This window comes from Odocoileus virginianus, chromosome 14 (genome assembly GCF_023699985.2).
Source record: "Odocoileus virginianus isolate 20LAN1187 ecotype Illinois chromosome 14, Ovbor_1.2, whole genome shotgun sequence".
Classification (NCBI taxonomy): domain Eukaryota; kingdom Metazoa; phylum Chordata; class Mammalia; order Artiodactyla; family Cervidae; genus Odocoileus; species Odocoileus virginianus.
The window spans coordinates 28299231-28323923 of NC_069687.1; the positions used below are offsets into that span (position 1 = coordinate 28299231).

General features: G+C 45.7%; 1 protein-coding gene across 6 annotated transcripts in view; it reads right to left on the minus strand.

Annotated features, from left to right (window-relative positions):
* The window catches only part of MTMR12 (myotubularin related protein 12), a 69407-nt gene that overhangs the window by 10361 nt on the left and 34353 nt on the right, over window positions 1-24693 (minus strand). For all 6 annotated transcript variants that reach the window (XM_070476538.1, XM_070476542.1, XM_070476539.1 and 3 more), the window contains 8 exons: window positions 23576-23669; window positions 19810-19939; window positions 12126-12201; window positions 7353-7459; window positions 6581-6705; window positions 4837-4915; window positions 3246-3316; window positions 891-1063 (listed from right to left, as the gene is read on the minus strand). In XM_070476538.1, the coding sequence (XP_070332639.1) occupies window positions 891-1063; window positions 3246-3316; window positions 4837-4915; window positions 6581-6705; window positions 7353-7459; window positions 12126-12201; window positions 19810-19939; window positions 23576-23669 (855 nt within the window). The remainder of the gene's footprint in view (window positions 1-890; window positions 1064-3245; window positions 3317-4836; window positions 4916-6580; window positions 6706-7352; window positions 7460-12125; window positions 12202-19809; window positions 19940-23575; window positions 23670-24693) is intronic.

Below are 24693 nucleotides of genomic sequence, written 5' to 3' on the forward strand. Positions count from 1 at the left end.
ATGAGTATAGACCAGGCCTCAGAGAAATGTGCAGACCCAGCAAGAGCGGCCTGGTCTCCCAGGACACACCAAGCCCTTACGGGCAGAAACCTCAGCTCTGTTTCCAGAGTCGCTGTGTCAAGCTGTCCAGCACCGCAGACAGACATGCCTATTATCTGGGGGAAGAAAAACCACCAGTCGCCCTGCTAGCATATGTTAGCTCTGCAGGTGATTTTTCATTTTTTCTTCCATGGTCGTTAACAATGCAGTCAAAGCAGTTGGTACAGTTATAACTGAGACAAGTATATCCCAGTTGAGGGGTGGGGGGGGGGGGCTCGTTTTCACTAAAACTGTCTCACTATCTCTCCAGCGCTTAAATTCAGAAGCCCAGGCCTGCAGCTATCATGGCGAAGGCCCGGGAAATGGATAGCATTCACATAACCCTGGGCTTTATTTTGAAAGGGTTTATTGCAAGGGAAATTTACTTTGTGTTATTATGTATTTTGTTATTATGTATTTTGTATGTATCATTACGTATTTTCTGGTTATTATGTGTTATTTTGTATGTACAGGGAAACATGTACCCTATTTATTTTTTTTTGCCAAGACTAACTTAGCAGAAATTGTGGGAGTTCCACAGAGTTCATTTTTATTTAAGTTTTACAAGTCAACATCACTTCCACTATGAACTATAATACACCCTTGGGACACACAGTTTAGAAGAGAAGGCTCCGAACACACTTGCTAATGAATATCCCTTTCCCTGGGAAAGGTTTCCAGTGTTTAGATCACTCAGAGTCACTGACCAGTGACCTGTCCTCGCCTTGCTGACAAGCTCCTAAGGTGTGCACCGTGCAGAGACAGGGCTCCGCATCCTCAAGGCTGCCCAGGTCTGCGCCGAGGACACTCACCTCCTCCTTGTCGCTCTGACGGAGGTGGTTGCAGCGGTCCAGGAAGCAGTGCCCACCCATGATCCACTCCTTTTGGACAAGGCTCTGGAAACCGAAAATGGTTCGACAGTGGGGGTCCATCATCACTTGCACCAGAGAAGAAATGAGGCAGCAGAGGTCGGAGGCGTGGTCCTCTGTGGTGGGTGGGGCGGGGGGTTGCCGGGCAACAGCGCAGGAAGGAAAGAGGGGACCAAGTGTTACAAGAGCTACGGAGGGTGCAGGCGAAAGCGGGGCCCCCACACCTACGTCCATCCCGACAGTCAAGTTCTAATTCCCAAAAAGGCTGAGCCATTGGTGCCAAGAGGTAACGTGTTCAGCTTGAGAGACTAACGCTTCTGGCCTGGCTGGCACCGGCTCCAGCGCACACTGGCACTAATGATGGACTCCTCACTGGTGAATAGATCCAACGCAGCAAACCTAGTGTCAGCATGCGGGGAGGTCAGACGCACCACACAATGAGGGCACAGGTACGGCGGCTTGTGGGCTCCACAGACCAAGTTTAAAACCCTTTCAGCTGGGGCGTCAGGATCGCCATCCCTGAACTCACTGTTTACGGTTCAGCTGCCTCTCATCCACCTTTCCTCCACTATCTCTGCTTTGGAGAAAGGGTAACATTCCTGGATTGCACCAAAATGTTCTCTGATTGTCAGCTCCATGGCTCCGTCCATTTTTGTCTGAGAGCATGGAGGGGCCTGCCTAGACTAGAGGTGAAACTCTCGCTGGTTACGTATAAGCCATGTGTCCACCCCTCGGGCGATGGTACAAAAGTTACATGATGAAAACTCCGCTCATATCCTTGTTCACCATCCATCACTCACAGCAAATAGCAACATACGTCTCTATCTGGGCATTTGTCTTAAGAGTTTTACAGTCCTGAAAGTCAAGGTCTACATCCTCGTAGTTTCTACTTTATGAAAAGAAGTGCCACTCAAGTTGCTATTTTAAAACATCCATGAGGACGATGGTTCTGGTAGTCACAGGGTTAGACAAGCTTCAGAATGAATCCTAAGTAGGGAGTCATTTGCACTGTTAACCTCTCCTGTGACCCCGAGACCAGGAAGCACTCCAAGACCAGGCTTACTGTGCTCCTATATCTCCTCCAGGAAAATAAGTCTAAACTATGGGAACACAAGGGTTCAGAAGAAACAGATTTTTATATTCGTCCTTCTTTAGAAACAAGTTTCAGTTTTCAAGAGAATCTTCCTTCTTGCGTATGAAGTATGTTATCAGTACACCTACAAGTCTCAGGAAGAGTGGCTAGAGAGTAAGACTTCAGAGAAGACACAGCTCCGCCGTCCGTCAGGGAGTGACGCACAGCTCAGCCTCATCCGCTGACCATTCTCACTTCACTCTGCGCACCTCTGGGGTTGTGCAGTCTGACCCGGGTACTTGCACTTCTCAGCCCCCCCAGTCTTTATCCCTCCTTTTCACCAGTTACTCGATACTCTGCTCGGCTGCTGTTAACCAGATCTTTTTCAATAACACCCTTATGCCGCTCTCTCTCAAACTCAATAGGGTGTAAACTTCTAGAAGGCAGCAGCATACAGCTCCATATGTAGGAGTGCTCAGTCCGCGTGTTAAAATTTAAGTCAGAGGGTACAGAAGCCACAGGCTGACACATTTCCGGTCTGCTCACAGAAACTAAGCCCCAGGAGTCTGACACTCTCCTAGAGAGTGTCAGAAAAATGATAAAAGCTTGAGGGTGTGGAAGCATGAGACACTCTGCTTAAAGCATGGGGCCACGAGAAACTTTAAATATTCAAAATGGCAGATAATAATTTAGCTCAGATCTAACCAATCCCAGCAACAATCTTTGTTGCACGAGGCTTATACATTCTGGGCGTGTATGTCCGGTCCACATGTACAGCAGCTTCAGTCCACTGAGGAAAAGGAAATCGTGGACCACACAGTTTCTACAACAAGTGCACAAAGCTGTCAGACACAAAGATGTAGAAATAAGAATTAAACCATCCATGGGTCTCTTCATACAAAACAGGTCATCCAAACTTTAACTGAGTTAGTACGAAACAAAACCCCAAAATATCAGGAAATGTGAGCTTTGGTAAAGATACCAAACAATTCCTTCTTGGGCTGCGAATACGTCTGCCAAGTTCCAAGTGAAGGAATTTATTTTTAAACTATAACAATGAAATCCAAGGCAAGGATTCCAAGGTCAGGGTAAAAAGTATGGGAAGGATTTCTACACTAGCTCATTCCTCTTACAAGACAATTCCACTTACATAAATCTCTATATACAGAAACAGAACCCCAAGTAGAAGAAAAAGGAAACCACCCTTTGTGCTTTAAATGTATTACCTAAAAGAAGAACGTTCATGTTTTGGGCTTCTAGACATTCTATAATCTCTACTGCTTTTTTCAGGCAGCGCCTATATAGGAGAGAGACAAGTAAAACAGATATTAGATCTTGAGCTTGTTATCGTGAACAACAAGAAATTTAGAGGTGGTCTAACTTGATCTTCAGTATTCCATCTCATTTACTGTGTTATACTAAAATTCTTCAGAAAGAAACAAATTATTGTTTATACTATTCAGGTACTGCAAAACATTCATCTGCCTATTAGAAACTTATAATTTTCAGAAGGGAATTCCAAAGTTGGACGTAAAAAAAATGCTCTTAGGTGATTCCTAAACTGGGAATTCTTACTGCAGATTTATACCTGAGTGTGGCAGTGAGTCCTAGTAAGACCCAAAAATGTCTATATCTGGAGGCTGTGCTACAGGCTGATTTTGTTTAATTCAAGATCATTGGCTAAACGGATCTGCCTATCTGGAAAGGCCCACTGTGCCCCCAAATCCCTTTGTCTCTCTAGATATACTATTCCCTTTGAAACTGCTGCCATCATCAGCAGCTCCACCTTCTGGACTGATAACCCTGCCTTGGGGGTGCCTCCCCCAGGCTCTTTACCCAGTTATGGACGCACACCTTCTCTACAAGCCCCACAGAAGGAAAGGGCCTCTTATTTTACAGTATCTATCACAATACTTGCAGTTATATATTCAAATTATGGGACATGCAGCAGGCTCGTCAAAACCTATTTGCTAAGAAGGGTCTGGAGGCCTGCGGCTCCTCTGTACAAACCAGGCAGGTCTAAGGGAGAACGCAGAGCGAGGGGAGAGAGGGGCCTGCCCTGTCCTCAGCGGTGCCCCGGGGCTGGAGCCATTCTCTCACTGGCTCTCACCCCAGCATCGTGCCTGTTCTGTGCCTCCCTCTGCCCTCGCCTCTGTTTAAGGGCAATGGAGAGAAGCTATTCAAAACAGGAAGTAGGACAGGGAATAAAGTTTTGTTCTCTCAGAATCTCTATTTAATCCCCAAAATGAAAAAGGCTAATTGGCATTCATTATATTAAAAATAAATTTAATATGTAAGAGACATAAAAGAGAATTCTTCTAAAAAAGTATTCAATAAAAACTCAACATCTGGGAATTTCCCTCGCCATCTAGCGGTTAGGACTCCATACTTTTATTGCAAGGATGCAGGTTATTAAATCCCTGATTGTCACCACCACCCCCCACCACCAAATAAAAACAAAACCAAAAAACTCAGCATTCCCCACCTTCCCAACTCCCAGCCTCCTCCCTGGAGGTGAGCACCGCAGTTCAATTAGAATGCTGGGGTCCCACACCCCCTTTTATGCAGCCTTCCCATCCCTGGTCCGTAGTCTCAGGAGCAGATCTGTGTGGGCAGGTAGCATATTCGTAAATTCTGATCAGACATGCACAGAAACAATAAATAACGAATGTAAAATCCAGCTGAGCCCTGAACAGAACATGTGACCTAGAATATTTAACTGTGAAATAGAAAACAGTTAAATTATTTGTCAGTTTGCTTTACTACTTTGGTTTACAGAACTGTGAAATTTACGAGCAAAACAATGCCTTGAAATACCTGATTATGTCCAGCCAGCTGCTACTTTCCAGCAGGGAAAACCATTTGATGTCTGTGTCCCAAAATTCAGTACTGTTATCTGAAAAGAAAAGAAACAGAGTGAAGAAGTCGGGCACTGTTTGCTGACACGCTGCTGGAGAACCTGTGCTGCTCACTGGCATGGCCCTGCTCCGTTAAGTAAAGCGCATTTCAAGCCTTCAGCTGAAGTGGCTTTTGAACTGTAAATCTCTAGAAGGGTGTGGCAGTCAAAACCAGACTTTTTTTGCACAAGTAAAAAAGTGCCCTACAATCTGTCTACCAAGCCACAGTCATTCTGTAACTCGACAAGGAGAGAAACATGCTTTAGGCAGACACAGTCAACATTCAGCCTGCTGCTCTTAGAAGCGGAAGATGCAACAGGCCATGTCCTGATGCCGTGGAAACTTGAAGGGAGAGCTAGCTTCCATTGGAGTCTTAAACACACACACATTATCCTGCACACTGGACACAACCTCCTAACCCAACTGGAGACAGAAGCGCTGCATAAGTATATGTCATGTGAAAGTTGCAAACTCAAATCAGTGAGAAGGCAGATACCCCTGCCAGTACTGGATAGTCACAAAAGAAGTGGAGAATAACAGTCCTGGATAAACCAAAGCAATTTCTTACTTCTCCTTTCTGTGTGTTCCAGTTAGAGGGGCACACTGGTTTCCCTTGGTGTCACAGTCATCTTTGTCTCCAATGCCTGGCATAGCTGGTGTGTATAATCCAAATGCAACACACCTTGGCTGAATGACTGAGTAAATCCTAAGTTAGACCACCAGGCTAAAAAGGAAAAGCTGGGAAACTGCCAATAAGCGTGACGAATCTCAGAGGGTAAACAGGCATTCAAGAGTAAAGAGAGGGGGGACATATGTGTGTCAATGGCTGATACATGTTGATGTATGGCAAAAACTAACACAATATTGTAACGCAATTATCCTTCGATTAAAAACACATACATTTGAAAAAAAGAGTGAAGGGAGGGAACTTCCCTGGTGGTCCAGTGGCTAAGACTCATCCTTCCCAATGAAGGGGGCCTGGTTCTATCCCTGGTCAGGGAACTAGATCCCACATGTTGCAACTACAGAGTCTGCACGCCTCAGTTAAGAGTCTGCATGGCACAACTAAAAGATTTCACATGCTACAAAGAACATCGGAGATCCTGTGTGCTGCAACTAAGATCCAGTGCAGCTTGACACATAAATTAATGAATAAAATATCTTTTTTTAAAAAAAAGAGTGAAGATAATAGGGAATTCCCTGGCAGTACAGTGGTTAGGACTCAGCGCTTTCACTGCTGCAGGCCTGGGTTCAATCCCTGGTTGGGGAACTAGATCCCATAAGCCACGTGGTGCCACCAGAAAAAAAGGAGTGAAAAGAATCAACAGGTGACTGACTGGGGAATACAGGTACTGCATAGTTCTACAACTTCTAAAGGGAGAAGCCCAATGCTCACTGCTAGGGAAGGAAGAGAGGAGAAGGGTGGCTCTGTGTTCATTGCTCTGAGAAGGGGCAATGGGACAAAAGCCCAGGGGAAAACGGTGGGAGGAAGTGTGGCCAGGGCCGCCCACCCCATGGTAACCAGCCCCTCTGTTCTGTGACCCCTACCCCCACAGCCGTGTCCAACCATGAGGAGCCCAGGGACAAGGCATCGCCTTTCACCCGAGCCATGCAGCATGTCTTTTTCCAGGTGACAGTGAGTTTTGGCTCAGTGTTCTTCTCACCTATCAGAAACAGCTGTTTGAACTTAGAGTAAGCCATCTGGATTTCCTGCAGGGACAGGAAGTTGCTTGAGAGGTCTTCAGTTTTAGCAGTCTCATAGGGGGGCCTGTGGACAGTCTTGTAAATCCTAGGTATCAGAAAGGAATGAGAGATTAGAAGAGCAGGCCTGAGTCAGAAAGTTTGTTTCTCCTGAGCACTTCCTAGGCGCCAGGATCTGTGTGCAGAGCTCCCACCGACTCCTCCCCAGTGAAGCAACTACCCCCAGCGGCCACTCCTGGTCAACCGGAGCCAGGAACTCAGGGACAAGGAGCAGAACCACCAAGTTTATAAGCTGAAAGAGCCAGGATGTGAACCAAGGCAATTTAACTCCTAAGTCCACTCCTTTTCTTGTTTTTAAACTCATTCAGTTTAGGGGTGAATAAAAATGTTTAACTTTTTTATTTTGAAAAATTTCAAACATGCCAGAAAAGAATAGCACAGTGACATCTATACCTTGACCCAAATTTCACAACTGTCAATATTAAAGCCATCAGACTGCTTCCCCCTAAATGCTTCCGCCATGTGTCTCTCAATACAATGCAGTTGATGCACTTCAGGACCATGTCATCCTGACTCTTTTTCAATTTAAAAACAACCTTGCTGAGTTGTATTCCTGGCACTCGAGGGCTTTAACAGTAGGTAAACTGAAATGGACTTACTCCCAAGAACTGTTCCCAGCTTCCCGGAAAACCACAAAGCCAACTAAACGATAACAAGATGTGCAACAGTGCTGACCTATCCACGAAGTTCTTCTGGATCTGCAACATGCCGTCATCCTGTTCTTTGGGCAGGGCCGACATTTTCAAGAGGGCGCATCCGTTGTGGCAGGACCAACACCATATCTGCAGAAGAGAAGGAAGGTTTTCCAGACATGATGTAAACCACTTTACAGAGGGCAGGTAAGCTTAGCTATGAAATTCATACAGGGAAATTACACCTTCAATATGAAAGACCTGAATACAGGCAACTCTGTGATGCCAAGGAATCAATGTGTTATACTTACAACAAAAAAGACTGATTTAGTATTAACAACACCACCACCACCTCAGGTCTAAGCAGTCACATTCAGACTCACTGATGGTCTAACGTATACCTTATGACTTGGCTTTAGTGCTGGGAACCTGGAGGATGATGATAAAATCATCATCATCATTACTGTTACTGTTACTGTTATTATAATAGATGCTATTATTACTACAATCTTAGAAGCTATTGCTGGGGTAAAGCTCATTATTTCAGGATTTTACATGAGTGAAGTCATTTGATTCTTACAACCACACTCAGACGGTATGAGTACTAGCCCCACTAACAACAAGAAACAGGGATGGAGAGGCTGAGAAACTTCCCCAAGTTGCACACAGCACAGCAATGACTCTGAAGGCCCTGCTCTACCGGGATGGTCAAAAGGGGGCAGCTCCCATCATTACAGAAAGTTCAAACTAGAAAGAATGGACAGCTGGTTATTCAACATACACGGATAAAAGACTTGCACATGCAAGACACTGAATTTGGTTGTGAGAAGCTGGAAAGAAGGCTAAGATAAGCTGTCTACTTTCAGAGGGCTTTATACTCCAAAAAGGGAAATAAATTTGCAAATCTAATAGGAAGCAGAATGTGGTAAACCACAGGAGAAGGGAATTTCAATGAACAACAAAGGGCGGGCAACAGAGGAAGAAATCATGTGACTGCCTGTAAGTGACAGAGTCAAGTGTTTTAAGCATTTTTCTAGAGACAGGGGGAGTTTCATTTGTTTCTTCTGTTGTACAGGACCAGAAGGAGATTAGAAGTGATGTGGGGACAAAGTAATGTAATCTGCCAGTAGAACCTGAAATGGAGGAGAAGGAAGGCTGGTTGGAGCAGCTCTGGATTTTTCACCTGTGTAAAGGTCTGCTTAAGGGTTTGGACAGGGAGGCCTGGCGTGCTTCGATTCATGGGGTCGCAAAGAATCGGACACGACTGAGTGACTGAAATGAACTGAACTGAAAGCCCAGCCTGCTCTGCTGACCAAGCCTTTAGGCCATAAGTCAAAGGTCAACAGAGAGGATTTCAGCTGTCCAGAGAGGGCATCCTCTTCTGAGTCACCTGCAATGTAAATATTAACCATACACAGGAATGCCAGCGGCAGCCTGGGCTGGAGATGAGCAGGCAATCCAGGCAACACTCCGCACTACGCTCAGAAAGGGGAACTGGTTTGGGGTTTCAGAGGAAGATGGTAAATTAGTACTGGGTGTGTTGGGTGTCTAGTGCCCACAGGACATCTGTGTGGAGAGACTGAGGAGGCGCCAAGGTGAGAGGAAGGCAGGACTGCGGACACGGGAGCCGACTGCCAGCTACGGAGGCAGAGCCGCTGAGGGCCACAGAGCCGCCTCATGAGCTGCCAAAGCGAGCGCAGAGCCTGTGAGATTCCTGGCGAGGCAGCAGTGTTCCAACAGACGAAACCCGAGGCCCTTTGCTGCCTTTACTCCCCTCTCCAGCGTCATACTCTGCCCTCAGCCCAGGCACTCCTGCCCGCTGGGGCGTGTGGCTCACTCTGAGAGAGGGGGACTCTCTTAGCCATGACTGGTGACAGGTTCTAGGAGTTCACTGTTCTCATCCTCTTTATCTCCTCTCCCGGGGCAGGAAGAATCTGCTCTTGGTAATAGCCAACCATAGATCATTTTCCCCACTGGGGCTCAACTGTAACCATCTCCTCTCAGCTCAGGCACAAAAGGGCCTTCTCTATTTGAAACAGTAAATAGAAAGCAAGCAACATTCTTGGTCAGAGAGAGACTTCTCATAGGAATTCAGCAGAAGACACATGAGTTCCTCTATTACAATTTCTATCTGTACAATTTCTGTCTGGGAAATGGCCACAGGTTCTTCGTATGAAGGACTTGACAACAGACAAGAATCAGTTTGATGATCCTGTTTATTTTAAAAAGGGGATAAATCCCCCCATTATTTGCTAAGTCTCCTTTGTTTTTGGTCTTTTTAACTGAAGTATAGCTGATGTACCAAATTAAGTTACAGATGTACAATACAGAGAGACAATTTTTAAAGGTTATACACCATTTATATTTACTATAAAATTTTGGCTATATTCCCCATGGTGTACAATATATTTAATACTAATATCTTTTATACTCTATGTGATGGAGTGGAAACCAACCACGGAAGTGTCTGTCTCAGGGAAAAGCACCCGTGAGACTGACCTGAGAGCTGAGCTAGGTGCTATCTTCATGGAACTGAAAGAGTGAATGACAGACAAACTAGGGGTGTTCTGACTTTGGTATATGGCAGACATTCATTTTCAGAAGAAAAAAAACAAAACAAAACCCAACAACTTTAAGGAAAATATCTGCTCCTTGTTCCTTGGAAGAAAACCTATGACAAACCTAGACAGTGTATTAAAAAACAGAGATATCAATTTGCTGACAAAGGTCTGGATAGTTAAAGCTATGGTTTTCCCAGTAGTCATGTATGGATGTGAGAGTTGGACCACAAAGAAGGTTGAGCTTTGAAGAATTGATGCTTTTGAACTGTGTGCTGAAGGAGACTCTTGAGAGTCACTTGGACAGCAAGAAGATCAAACCAGTCAATCCTAAAGGAAGTCAACCCTGAATATTTACTGGAAGGACTAATGCTGAAGCTGAAGCTATAATACTTTGGCCACCTGATGCAAAGAGCTGACTCAATGGAAAAGACCCTGATGCTGGGAAGGATTGATGGCAGCAGAAGGGGGCGACAGGATGAGATGGTTGGATGGCATCACTGACTCAAAGGACTTGAGTTTGAGCAAGCTCTGAGAGATGGTGAAGGTTCTGGGGAAGCCTGGTGTAATGCAGTCCATGGGGTCACAAAGAGTCAGACATGACTGAGTGACTGAACAACAACAAAGAAAACAACTGACAATTTGTTGCCAATGATAAAAGCTGAACTTTCCAGCAAAAATTAGAATTTTGGAAGACTAGTCTCTGCCTTTTTAGTTGAATGAATTCCCAATATTCAAAGACTTTTCTGACGAGACAGGGATTATAGTAAGAAATGTGATTTGTATCTAAGAAAGTATGTCAATATTTGAACATAACCTAGTGAGTTAATATTTTCTAAATGACCAATGTATTATGCTTTTTAAATCATGCATGTTTTAAGATCTATTCAGAGTACAAGACAGACCAATGGATTTTAATGCAGTTCATTGATTATGTTTTCAGATTCTTTACTGCAATTAACCTTTACAAAACCACCATTTATCAATTTTTTGTGTACCATCATATTATCTGACAAGGCTATTAAATACTCCTTCTTTTCCCAAATACATATCTGTATAAGGCTGGATTGTCTTCATACACTTCAACCACACCCAACACACCGCAACAGACTGAATGAAGGAAAGGGAATAAAAGAAGGCAGTTGTCTATTTTCAAAAACGTACAACAGTACTATCCTACTTTTTTGTTTTGGACAATATAGTTATTTATTATAGAAATAGTTATGTTAACATCTAATGAGTTTATTACTAAAATAAACATTAAACAATTTTCCAGTTTTAGTTTCTAGTATGGCAAATATCAACAGATACAACCACATAAACAAAAAGTCTTCGACATGCTCAATGATTTTTCAGAAGTGTAAACAGTCCTGAAACCAGAGAGTCTGAAAACAGCTGCACACATTTAGAAATAGGGAACACTCACATAAAAACCCGTATCTCTGATTTCTCCTGAGAAGTCTGGGCACCTGGTAAGACCAGGCCCGTGCTCTCACATGGCACAAACAGGCCGGCACAGAAGAGCAGGCAGCCCCTCATGCAGGCAGAGGGTCTGCGGCTCATCGCAAGGACCACACTCATTGCCTGCCCAGCCTGCACGCACTGCTGGGACTGGGACGGCTGCTGAGATACCTCACCTCCCATTACAAGAGTGACCTCTGTGGGGCGCCAGCCATGTGCTCGGCCCAGCATTTATCTGTGATTCTCATTCTGTACTCAATTCCCTGCAGGCTTGGCCACTCCCAACCACCAATTAGAAACTGAAATAACTGCCAGAGTCTTGCTTTCTTTGATCAGCGACACGTGAAATATGGCTCCCATCCCAGTCTGTTCTGTGAAAACTAAGTAAGTCTCCACGCTGTCTCTGGGCGGGAACTCAGCCATGCTCATTCAAGATTAACAGACAGACAGAAAAGCATCTGAAACCCTACAACCCTTGGAGGGGACGGTTCAGCCTCGAAACAATTTAGATGTTAAATTAGGCTGGCTTTCCACACCAGCTGGGCCTGAAATCTTCCTAAAGCTCTTTAAAGATGTCTTTGCTAAGAGCCCCAGGACCTCTGGGGAAACTTCAGAACTCTGTCCCCCGGGAGCCTCCTGTCGAAGGGGCTCCTCTGGGGGAATTCTGAAGGTATTTTTAGATTGCTCTCAGGCTGAGGACAAACTGTTTAATACCAAAGCCAAGGGCTTTAAGTAGGATAATCTGCCAGAACAGACCAATGAGAACCCGAGCTTTCAGGGTTTGCAGGTGCACTTACTGGTATGCCACGACCCTGGAAGAACGCTATGTCCTCTTCGAGAAGAGGGGCGGGGACGACAAAGTATGCCGGCAACCTAGAGGAAAGAGATGTCATCAGTTTTAGTACCGGAGTTAATTCATTAAATATGAATGCTCACCATCAATGAACACAGGAAGTTGAGCAGACGGTCTTTACATGGACTGTATCTCCCTGTTAAGAACTAGTGCAGATAAACTGTCTCTGTCCAAATCAAGTCAGGAATCTGAGTTCAAATCCCAGCTCTGCCTCTGATTCTGTGTAACCCTAGGTAAGTTACCGCACCTCTCTGGGTCTGTTGCCTCACGTATAAAATGAAGGGAATTGGACATCTGATATCTAACGGTATATGAATTCTTAAAAAAAAATTTTTTTTTAATGGGAGGAAAGTTGTGTTACAATATTCCCTCCCTCTTGAGCGCCCCTCCCTTCCCCCCATCCCACCCCTCTAGGCCATCACAGAGCATCAGGCTGGGCTCCCTGTGTTACACAATAACCTCTCACTGGCTCCCTACTTTACGCATGGTGGCACACATACATCGATGCTTCTTCCTCCACTTGGCCCACTCTCTCCTTCCCCCACTGTGTCCACAAGTCCATTCTCTATACATCTGTGTCTCCATTCTTCCCTGCAAATAGGTTCATCAATGCCAATTTTCTAAATTCCTAAGTATAAGAATTCTGAAACTGAGAGGGATCTTTCTCATCATACAGAGACAATATACGTACCTGTGTTGGTCTGAGTCAGACTAACATGAAAACCAATAATTATGATGACTACTGCCCAGACATTTTATCAAGTGCTCAGACAATGTTTAACTGCTTACCGTATGTCAGACTGTTCTAATTACTTAACGTGAATTATTCATTTAATCCTCCCACTAACACTACGAGGTATGTGCACTAGTATTCATTCCCATTTCACAGATAAAGAAATAGAGCTCTACTCAGGCCCTTTCCGGGTTATACAACTAGTAAGAATTCGTGGAGCTGGAACTGGGACCCAAGCAGTATGACTTCAGTTTCTAAAGAATAAAATAAATTTAGGTCCTAAAAATAACAAACCTGTTAAGTAGTAGGATGCAGCAGAGCTAGGTGTTCAGAGCTGCAGCGGCCAGACACATACAGGGACACTCTCTCTCCCTCTAACTGGGAGATGTAGGTCTCTATTAAAAAGACCTCCTGAGCTCTACCATTGTGGAGCTATGAACAGCTTTCACTCAAAAAGCCTGAAGGAAGGACAAGAAGGAAGCAGGCGCCGATTGTATAAAAACTACAATGGCAAACTATCCGATGGTGTTTGTGTGCGCACCCCTAGTTTGAAGTAAGTTTCTTAAGTACCAGGCCATGGGAAAGATGGATTTTCCGAGTTGAAGAGATCAGAATTTGAATGGGATCAAGTCATTAGATCTAATCAATTCACAGGGGATGAAGCAATAGTTTAAACATCACCATGGTGATGTAATCATCAAATCCACACTGTAGGGAAAAGATCAGACAAATGGCCTGGTTTCTTCAAGTAAACAAGCAAGAAAAAGATAACAGTGTGAGAGTCTATAGCTTATTTGAAAATTGTGATAATGGTTTTATGATTATGTTTATAAAAAGTCCTTAATCCTTAAAGATGTAAAACTGAAATATTTATGAATGAAATATGATGAGCTCTAGGATTTATTTCAAAATAGTAAGGGCGGGGGTGGGGGTGGGGGTGGGGGTGGAGTAGGTAGAGGCATAGAGACTAGCCATGAGTCAGTAACTGCTGAAGTTGGGTGATGAGTAAAAGGAATTCGTCAAATTCTCTTTTATACTGTTTGAAATTTTCCATAAAAAAAAAACCCAACTCTTAACGGTAATTAAAAAGAACAAAGCTTCCATAATATGTGAGGCAAAATCAGGTTGAGAACCACAGGTCGAGGCTAAGATATCAACACATCAAACCATTAAAGCTTAGAAGAATTATTTGACTTTTTAGATTTTTGAAGCGTTCAGGGTATTTCCTTCAGGTCCACCTGAGTGGGTGGGCTTCTTCAGGTGCTGTTACTGACGCAAAAACCTCTTCACAGATCAACAGCTTTCAAACTCAAGCTGCCTGTTAAGGTCACACGGGAAGACTGAAAGGCTCCCAGCGTCCAAGATGCGCGCAGAGCTACTGAGCAGCAGAGATGCAAAGCTCTCCAGGGGCGCACAGGGGATGAGAGCTGTTGTTCTAGAAGCTCCTGCACATCAGGGGTGCACAGGGGATGAGAGCTGTTGTTCCAGAAGCTCCTGCACATCAGGGGTGCACAGGGGATGAGAGCTGTTGTTCTAGAAACTCCTGCACATCAGGTGTGCACAGGGGATGAGAGCTGTTGTTCTGGAAGCTCCTGCACATCAGGTGTGCACAGGGGATGAGAGCTGTTGTTCCAGAAGTTTCCGCACATCAGGTGTGCACAGGGGATGAGAGCTGTTGTTCCAGAAGCTCCTGCACATCAGGGGTGCACAGGGGATGAGAGCTGTTGTTCTGGAAGCTCCTGCACATCAGGGGTGCACAGGGGATGAGAGCTGTTGTTCCAGAAGTTTCTGCACATCAGGGGTGCACAGGGGATGAGAGCTGTTGTTCCAGAAGCTCCTGCACATCAGGTGTGCACAGGGGATAAGAGCTGTTGTTCTAGAAGCTCCTGCACATTAGGTGTGCACAGGGGATAAGAGCTGTTGTTCTGGAAGCTCCTGCACATCAGGTGTGCACAGGGGATGAGAGCTGTTGATCCAGAAGTTTCTGCACATCAGGTGTGCACAGGGGATGAGAGCTGTTGTTCCAGAAGCTCCTGCACATCAGGGGTGCACAGGGGATGAGAGCTGTTGTTCCAGAAGCTTCTGCACATCAGGTGTGCACAGGGGATGAGAGCTGTTGATCCAGAAGTTTCTGCACATCAGGTGTGCACAGGGGATGAGAGCTGTTGTTCCAGAAGTTTCTGCACATCAGGTGTGCACAGGGGATGAGAGCTGTTGTTCCAGAAGCTCCTGCACATCAGGGGTGCACAGGGGATGAGAGCTGTTGTTCCAGAAGCTCCTGCACATCAGGGGTGCACAGGGGATGAGAGCTGTTGTTCCAGAAGCTCCTGCACATCAGGGGTGCACAGGGGATGAGAGCTGTTGTTCCAGAAGCTCCTGCACATCAGGGGTGCACAGAGGATGAGAGCTGTTGTTCCAGAAGCTCCTGCACATCAGGGGTGCACAGGGGATGAGAGCTGTTGTTCTAGAAGCTTCTGTATATTAGGGGTGCACAGAAGATGAGAGCTGTTGTTCTAGAAGCTTCTGCACATCAGGGGTGCACAGGGGATGAGAGCTGTTGTTCTAGAAGCTCCTGCACAGCAGGGGTACACAGGGGATGACGGTGCTTAGAAGGAAGCAGATTCTCCAGCCCCACCTGGACATCTAGAATCAGAAGCTATGCTTTCACCAGCTCCCAGGTGACGGGGCCGCACAGTCAACCATGAGAAGCATGGCCCTAGACAGCAACTTACAAACAGACCGCTTTTCCCCAAACCTTTCAGGAGAATCACCCATGGGCTTCGTTTATGAGCAGGTTCTTAGCTCCTTCCCCAGGGGCCATGAGGTGGGGCCACACTGCTTTAAAAATCTACATGCTCTCCCCTACTATGGTGAGGGTGAGTACTTTACAATGCTGGTGAACCAGTTAATTTTTTCTTATAAAGTCTTTCACTACAGTGGGGGAAAATGTCAGAATCCAGTGTACTAGCATGTTTACATGCAGTCACTGGGGATTCCCAGGTGGCGCTAGTGATAAAGAACCTGCCTGCCAACACAGGACACATAAGGGATGCAGGTTTGATCCCTGGGTCAGGAAGATTCCCTGGAGGAGGAAATGGCAACCCACTCCAGTATTCTTGCCTGGAGAATCCCATGGAGAGAGGAGCCTGGTGGACTACAGTCCATGGGGTATCAAGGAGTCGTACATGACTGAAGCGACTTAGCATGCAGTCACTGAGAAAAGGAGCTGCACCACTGGGGGGTCTGTGACATCCCCTCCTGTCCCAGTGAACTTGAGGTGGCTCTACGGAGGCTCTGCCGTTAGACTGCCAGCATTTATAAGCAACTCACCCTCCTTGGAGAGTGCTCATTTTGTCATTAGGATGAGTTCTGAAGACAAAGTAAAGAGCCTCTCCAAACACAAGCTGACTTCCTCAAGGAAAGTTGTACGATCCTCTCAGATACCGGGGTGAGGGAACCCCCAGAGCAACAGCCCTAGGGCAGCAGTGTCTTTCTTGGCCGCGTCAGCTTCTCAGCTCCTGGGCACACACTCCGTTTGGGGCTGGGGACCTTCTCTGCCTTCTCAGGGAGGTGGGAGGAGGAAGGCTGTTCAGGAGAAGGCGAAGCAGGCCCTCAGCTCCTGATTCTCACCCAAGCTGACTGGGGTCCCTCCTCTAACCCCCGGGGCTTGTGTCAGTTAACTCACGCTGGCCCGTATCTACTGAGCGGGGCTTATGAGTCAGGCACTATACGTGGTAATGAGGGTAGAGAGATGAATAAAGACAGTGTCCTTGATTCCCCAGAACTGCTGGGCTGCGGAAACAAACATGAATCAAATGGCAATAGGTGCTCAGTCGTGTCTGACTCTTTGTGACCCCACGGACTGCAGCTCACCAGGCTCCTACAGATAAAAATTAACTCCAAACCAGAGGACTTGCAGGGAGACAGGCATATGGTGCAAGGAAAGCCCTCCCAGAAGACCTCGCCTAGTCCTGGGAAGACTCCCTAAGAGACGCCTGAGCAGAGATCTGACTGACAATGTGGAGGTAACTCATTTGTGCAGCCCGAAGTGAAAGGAGCGTCCCAGACAGGAGACCACACGGGCAAGGCCCACAGGAGGGGTCGGGAGGGCTGGAGGGGTGGTGCACGGAAAACTGAGAGCTGGGCAGGAATCCAACCACGAAGGGCCTTGGAGAGCTATCAGAAGTTTCATCTTCCCTGTCATGCACAGTGAGGAGCACTGACGCAGGGGAGAGGACAGTGAGAAGCCTGCTGGATCCACCTGCTCAACCTGCTCCATGGAGCACGGATGCTGGGGCCAGAGTGGCTGGGCAAGGCCATGCAGGCAGCTACCGCGTGGCCCAGGTGTGAACCAAAGCATAGCTTCTCCTGTATCATTCTAATGGGGCAGAAAAGGGGGTGTTGGGGAGGGGAGCCTGGCTGGGGCAGTTTCGGGGAGTGTGTTTGCACTGAGTGCTCTGTACACCAAACCTTGCTCAGGCTCCATCCTCCCCACTGACCACTAATTAGAAACCCCACCCCAACCCCGACACACTGCTCTGCCCACCTCCTCTACCTGGTGTATTTCTGCGGTGATGACACCTATGCGAACACCAGTGACTCTAATCAGGAAGCGGCAGGATTTTAAAAAACAACCCTGGGAGTGGGGCTGCCTTCTCTTACTGTCAACATCACATTACAAAACATCACCTCTGAGGAGCAGGGGTTTTTGACCTCCTTCTAACTAGCTTTCCCTTCACACGCTTTGTGACTGTAAAGAGAGGAAGAGGGGCAAGGAGGCGTGAGGGACGTGTGTGTGATCCCACACTTGTCCTGCAGGCCCCGCCCCACCATCACCCTGGTGTGTGCCGTAATGAGAGGGCTAACCGTATAAATGTCTAAGACTGATCAAAGTCAAAACAAAACACCAGTACAGCACATTAACGCATAAATACGGAATTTAGAAAGATGGCAACAATGACCCTATATGAGACACAGCAAAAGAGACACAGATGTAAAGAACAGTCTTTTGGACTCTATGGGAGAAGGCGAGGGTGGGATGATCTGAAAGAATAGCATTGAAACATGTATATTACCATATGTGAAATAGATCGCCAGTCCAGGTTCGATGCATGAGACAGGGTGCTCAGGGCTGGTGCACTGGGATGACCCAGAGGGATGGGATGGGGAGGGAGGTGGGAGAGGGGTTCAGTATGGGGAACACATGTATGTCCAAGACAGATTCATGTCAGTGTATGACAAAAACCACTACAATATTGTAACATAATTAGCCTCCAATTAAAATAAATAAATTAATTAAAAAAAAAAACACCTGATCTGCTGACAAGGCCCCTCAGAATATGAAATGCTCTAGAAAAATAGATTTTTGGAAACTCTAGAAAAATAGATTTTTGGAAACTGTTAGCAGGGTGTTGAGGAGTGTGTTCCAAAATGATAAGATTCAAGTTTCCAAAAAAAGGGTGACACAGAGTCATCCTTTAAAAATGTAGGTCAGACCACATCACGCCTCTCTGCTCAAGCTCCTCCGCTCTGCGCTCTAAATTCTGGAAACCTCCCCGGCCGTCAGCACCCAGCTGGTCCTCTCCTCTCTGATCGCACCCCCTACCGCTCTGCCCCCTGCTCAGTCCTCTCCAGTCCCTGGGTCCCTCACTGTTCCTCACACCACCGGACTCAATCCCACCTCAGGGCCTCCGCCCATGCTGTCCCCTCTGCCTGACCCACCCTCCCACCGACACCTCTAGCACGCCCCAGCCCCTCGCCTGATCTACTTTTCTCTTCATAGCACTTGAAGTGAAAATGAAAGTATTAGTCACTCAGTTGTGTCTGACTCTGTGACCCCACAGACTGTAGCCCTCTGTCCATGGGATTTTCCAGGCAAGGATATTGCCATTCCCTTCTCCAGAAGATCTTCCCCACCCAGGGATCAAACCCAGGTCTCCTACACTGCAGACAGATTCTTTACCATCTGAGCCACCAGGAAAGCACTTATTACCTTTTAACACACTGTCATTACTCTTAAGGGTTTCTTAAAAAAGCACAGTATCAATGTGGAGAAAGTGAAACCCTCAATTGCTGTGGACAGGAGTGTAAAAATGGTGCAGTGGCTGTGGAAAATGGCCTGGCAGTTCCTCTTAAGGTTAAATGCAGAGTTACTATATGACCCAGCAATTTTACCCCTAGGAATACACCCAAGAGAACTGAAAATACGTCCATATGAAACCTTATACTCATGTTCACAGCAGCATATTCACAATAGCCAAAAAGTGAAAACAATTTAATGCCCCTCAACTAATGAACGGATAAATAAAATATGGCATATCCGTGCCATGAAATGTTATTCAGCAGTAATAAAAGAACGAAATTCTGATATCTGCTATGACATGGATGAGCCTTGATAACATTATGTTAAGTGAAAGAAGCCAGGCACAAGGGCCACATATTACATGGTTCCATTTATGTGAACTGCTGAGGACAGGCAAACCTACAGAAACAGAAAGTAGATGAGTGGTGGTCTAGGGCTGGGGCAGGGAGGATGGGGATATGGGGATATCCTGGGGATGATGAAAATGTTCTAAAATTGACCAGGGTGATGGTTTCAGGAGATGTAAGAAACAAAGGTTGGATCCCTGGGTCGGGAAGATCCACTGGAGGAGGGCATGGCAACCCACTCCAGTATTCTTGCCTGGAAGATCCCATGGACAGAGGGGCCTGGTGGGCTACAGTCCACAGGGTCACATGGAGTCAGACACGACTGACTGGGCAACTGAGCACAGACGGCTGCACAACCTGAATGTACCGGAAACCACGACACACTTCACGTGGACGAACCGGTAGGGCACGTGAATTCAATCTCAACAAATCTGTCAAAAAGAAAAGCATGGTGCCAAGAACTTACCTCTCACAGACTTTATAGCCTTCATTGACACTCACTGCCTTGTACTTCATGTTGCCTTTGGTCCGCTCCAGCTCCCGAAACCAGTCCTGAAGTGTGTCAAACATTATGGCATGCTTCTTGGGGTCCGTAGCTACAAAACAAATGGAAAGAGACAGTAAAACCTTGTTGTGAAGCCCTGGTGTTCTAATGCTGTGAAAGTGGCTCCTTGGGCCCCAACTTCCTCCACAAAGCCCATTTTTATCCCTGCAGAATGAACTCACTGCTTCATCCTAACCTTGTTCCCTTCTCTCTGTCATTCATCCAAAATTATGATCGAGGCTCTGTCTTTTTGTACCAGGGGAAAGGAGCTGTTCTCGTTCCATTCCTTGCAAAAGTAATTTATAGCTCCATTTACAGTCATCTGACCATGAGATAATTTATATAACATAAAAAGATCCCGTGAAGCACTAAAAGACTGGCTTGGCACAAATGCTAAAATAATAAAATATTTTTAGCCCTACCCATGTGTGCATAAGATGGCAAACTCATTTGAACAGCATGTCAGACTCCTGAGTCTGAAGCCTCCTTGCCAAGAAGAGGAGTCCTCAGTGTGACACCTGGCTTCTGAAGGTCACAGACAAAGGAGATGGCCACGTTGAGGGTCGGGGCCCATAGGCCAAGGGCCACATCTCGGTGATGGGCACTTCCGCCCCTCACCCTGCCACTCCCTGCAAGGAGGAAGGGGCCAGGAGTGCTGCTCAGGAAGCCCAGCAGGTGTGCCCGTGGTCCTCTCCACAGCACGGCCTGATGCGGGCGACGTGCGCCAAAACACCCTTGGGTGGTCACACAGATCAGTTCGTTCCAACCTGTGCACATCTTTAAAAAGCAAGCCGTCTGGGGAAAACAAAGTATTAAATTAAATGCCCACCTGCTCCTTTTAATAAAACCACATCATAGTACAAAGGATGATAATACAAACAATGATTTTTTAAAAACAGCAACAGTAATGAAGCTTATATAGCACTTAGGATGCCAGGCACTATTTTGAGCACCTTACATGTAATAAGTCAATCCTCACAACCCTCTAGGGTAGGCAATATTATTTCCTTCATTCAGACATGGCACAGAAAGGTCAATTAACTTGTCCAAGGTCACATAGCTAGGCAATGGCAGAACTGGAATTCAAACCCAGGCAGCATAAAATTTTCCATAAAGTTAACAGATACAAATAAACTTCCCCACAGACATAAGTAATACCAATATTCCTATTCAAGCATACTAGGTCATTTTCTTAGCAACACAGATAAGTTCTTCCCTAAAATGCCATGTCATAAACATTTAGGACCTTTCAGCCAAAGCACATTTGTGAATTATTAAACCTGAGAAAAATGAAAGATGTTCAGATTGCAAAGCACCTATTTCTACAAACCCCTACACAATAAAAAAACTAACTGGTCCCCTTATACCTCTCAGTTATAACCTTTACTTTATCAAAAAAAGGAGGCTGGAAGGAGAAGAGACGGATGCTGGAATTTGGATAGAATACAAGACGCTACATAGCCTGGACATTCTGGCACCAAAAAACCTCCATAAGGTAATGAAACTGCCAGGGTCAGTCAAGGTAAGGGTTTTGGCACAGAGATCGACATCTGCTGGGGAGCTGGGATATCGTCCTGTGCTGGTCCAGACCAAGAGTCAGGATACAAGGGAGAGGCAGAGCTCCTAAAAACGGTACGATTTTCACATGTAGACACAATAAATGTTTATACGAAGTACAGCAATCAACAAAGAGGTCGTGTTTTGTACAGCTCCTACTGCAACGCGCTGCTGTCAGCCAGCGCCCAGCTGATCAGCACGTACACGTATTGCTACCATGAAAAGATCGTTCACAGACAGGAACTTACTACATGAAGGCACAAGTTTTAGGCTCAGACTACTAGGAGTGCTAAGTACATTTTCATGTCAATGTAATTCTCTGGGCAGACTCTGCCCTGAATAAGCAGTTATACTCTCAATTAACCCTCAGGCAATGACTGCACCGTATGCGCCGTGCATTTAACAACGTACAGTCTTCAAAACCTTCATGGGAAGCATTAACACTACTGTTTTTTAAATGAGAAAACAGAGGCCCCAGGAGTTAAGTGCCATCCCCATGGTCTAGGCTACTAGGCAGTTGGACAAAGATTTGAACTCAGGAGGGACAGACCTGGAAATTCACACCTTTTCTGCAAGATTACCACAGTTCCCCCAATGCAGCCAGCTCTCCCAGATATCTTCATCTCTGCACATGCCAGTCCCACTGCCTCAAACACTCCTGAGTGCCTTTCGGATAATCCACAATCTCCACCAGCAGCTCAGGCCTGGCCTCTGCCCTCTGACAGCCCTCCTTCCCCAGCGTGGCCGGTCCCTTCCACCAGAGCACACAAGACTCCGACTGGTTGCTCTTCTTTCTTTCTCTGGCTGTGCCACGTGGCGTTCAGGATCTAGTTCCCCAACCAGAGATTAAACCCAGGCCCCCTGTAGTGGAAGCACAGTGTCCTAACTACTGGACCGCCGGGGAATTCTGAGACTCGATATTCTTAGAGGGCAGAGATTTAGTCCTGTTCCTATTTCCAGGGTGCCTGACCCATAGCAAGCATTTGAGAAACATTTACGAAGTGAGCAGTTGGTGACAAAGCAACTCTGCATTCCACAAAGCGTGATATGTGCAGGTAGAACATGTCATGTCCCTGAAGAAAGGCTCATGGCACACGGGATTGGTCAACACCAACTTCATGTTCAGAGTGACGGGCAGATAGGGACGTAATGTACAACATGACGAATACAATTAACACTGTTGTGCGTTTATGTAAGGAAGCTGTTAAAGAGAGTAAGTCCTAAGGGTTCTCGCCACAAGGAAAAAAATTTTCTGTTTCTTTAATATCATGTCTATGTACGATGATGGATGTTCACTAAAATTACTGTGGGCATCATGTCATGACATATGTAAATCAAATCATTATGCTGTGTGCCTTAAACTTATACATGCTGTGTCAATTATATCTCAGTAAAACTGGAAGAAAAAAAATTAAAATACTAATTTGGAATAAAAGAAAAAAAAAGGAAGGGGAAGAGCAAGTGAACAGACGGAGGGATCCAGAGATGGGTGAAGACAAACATCTGTGGAAACACTGCACAACACTGGGCATTATTAATAGCTAATTCAGATGACCACAGTTTCTTACTAAAAAGATTGCTCTCTTTTTCAGGGAACCAAATGGAAAACATTTGGAATTTCAAGTTTTCGAACCAAACTGGTTTTCAGATGTCCTCTCTTCTGTACAAGTGTTCCATTCCCCATCCCCAAATATTTGCTACAAAGCATGTTCTGGCTGTTTAAAAACTTTCTAGAATGCAAGACATTTTTCAGGGTCTTATGAAATGAAATAAAATATATTAAAGTGGAAAAAAGAACCCAGGGACAGAAAGGGTGATTTTAAACTTGTCTCAACTTTCTTTCTCTATAATCTCACATTTCCAATGACAATCTATTGGTTTTAGTCTTTCATAAGAACCCATCAAATAATCCCTCACAAAAAGCAAACAAATCTAGAAGATAAGTTAAAGCAACAAAGATCACGGGAAAGAAACAGAAACCTTTTTTAAAAAAAGAAATTTGATTCAAACACCCATGTAAGAGGTGACCCATTGCTAGAGAAGATGGGGGGAAAACCCATGGATGGGTTTTCTCCCACGAGCTGCAGGTAGGAACTAGAAGGGTCCTGCCTACCTGAGGATGAAAGCTTACCTGGATTGTTTCGTGCTGCAGTCGCGTAGGAAAACAGAAACAATCGTTTAAGCAGTTTAGGGGCCTGGGTATGATGAATTATGCCACTGACAATCTAGAAAAGAACCAAGTAATGGATACAGTCATGCTTTTGGCAAGTAAACACTGAGAGACAAGACCCAAGTTGTCTAGGTTTTCAATAATGCCCATGGGCTCCGCTGAGCAACATGTTAACTCTGTATCTGTGATGTTATCTCTTGGAATAACGCCACACAAACAGAATGCTAACTATTTTGTCAGGTTTTTTAAGAGCTCTGAATTTCTAGGGTAATTTTTAAGACATAATCTATCAAAGTGCTAAAAAAAATTTAAGTGCCATATTCAGACACTCCAAAAATCTGACATGTCAAAGACGTAAAGTAAAAGAAAGTGAAGTCGCTCAGTGTCTGATTCTTTTTAACACCATGGACTGTAGCTCGCCAGGTTCCTCTGTCCATGGAGTTCTCCAGGAAAGAATACTGGACTGTGTTGCCATTTCCTTCTCCAGGGGATACTCCCGACCCAGGGATTGAACCCAGGTCTCCTGCCTTGCAGGCAGACTCCTTACCGTCTGAGCCACCAGGGAAGTCTTTCTAAAGATGCAAAGCTGATTCAGATAATAACCAAGACACTGAGCTACTCCAATCTATGTGTTGTGCCTTTAACGATCTTCTTCTAGAAGACAGACTTCCCTTGGGGGCTCAGACGGTAAGGAGTCTGTCTGCAATGCAGGAGACCCAGGTTCAAGCCCTGGGTCAAGAAGATACCCCTGAAAAAGGGAATGGCAACCCACTCCAGTATTCTTGCCTGGAAAATCCCATGGACAGAGGAGCCTGGCAGGCTACAGTCTATGCGGTTGCAAAAAGTTGGACACGACTGAGCGACTTCACTTTCTTTCTTTCTAGAAGATAAGGAATTCAATCTACCATGCTTTTTGTTTGAAGCTCCAAACAAAAGTATATTTGGAGAGATGATAAAACCATCATTCAAATTGAAGTTTCTTGCTTCTCAGGGAATTTTCCGTATCTATACCACTTTTTCCTGCTCAGAACAGATACCAGAGTCATGTTTATTATTCTAACCAAACTCCCGTGCTACCT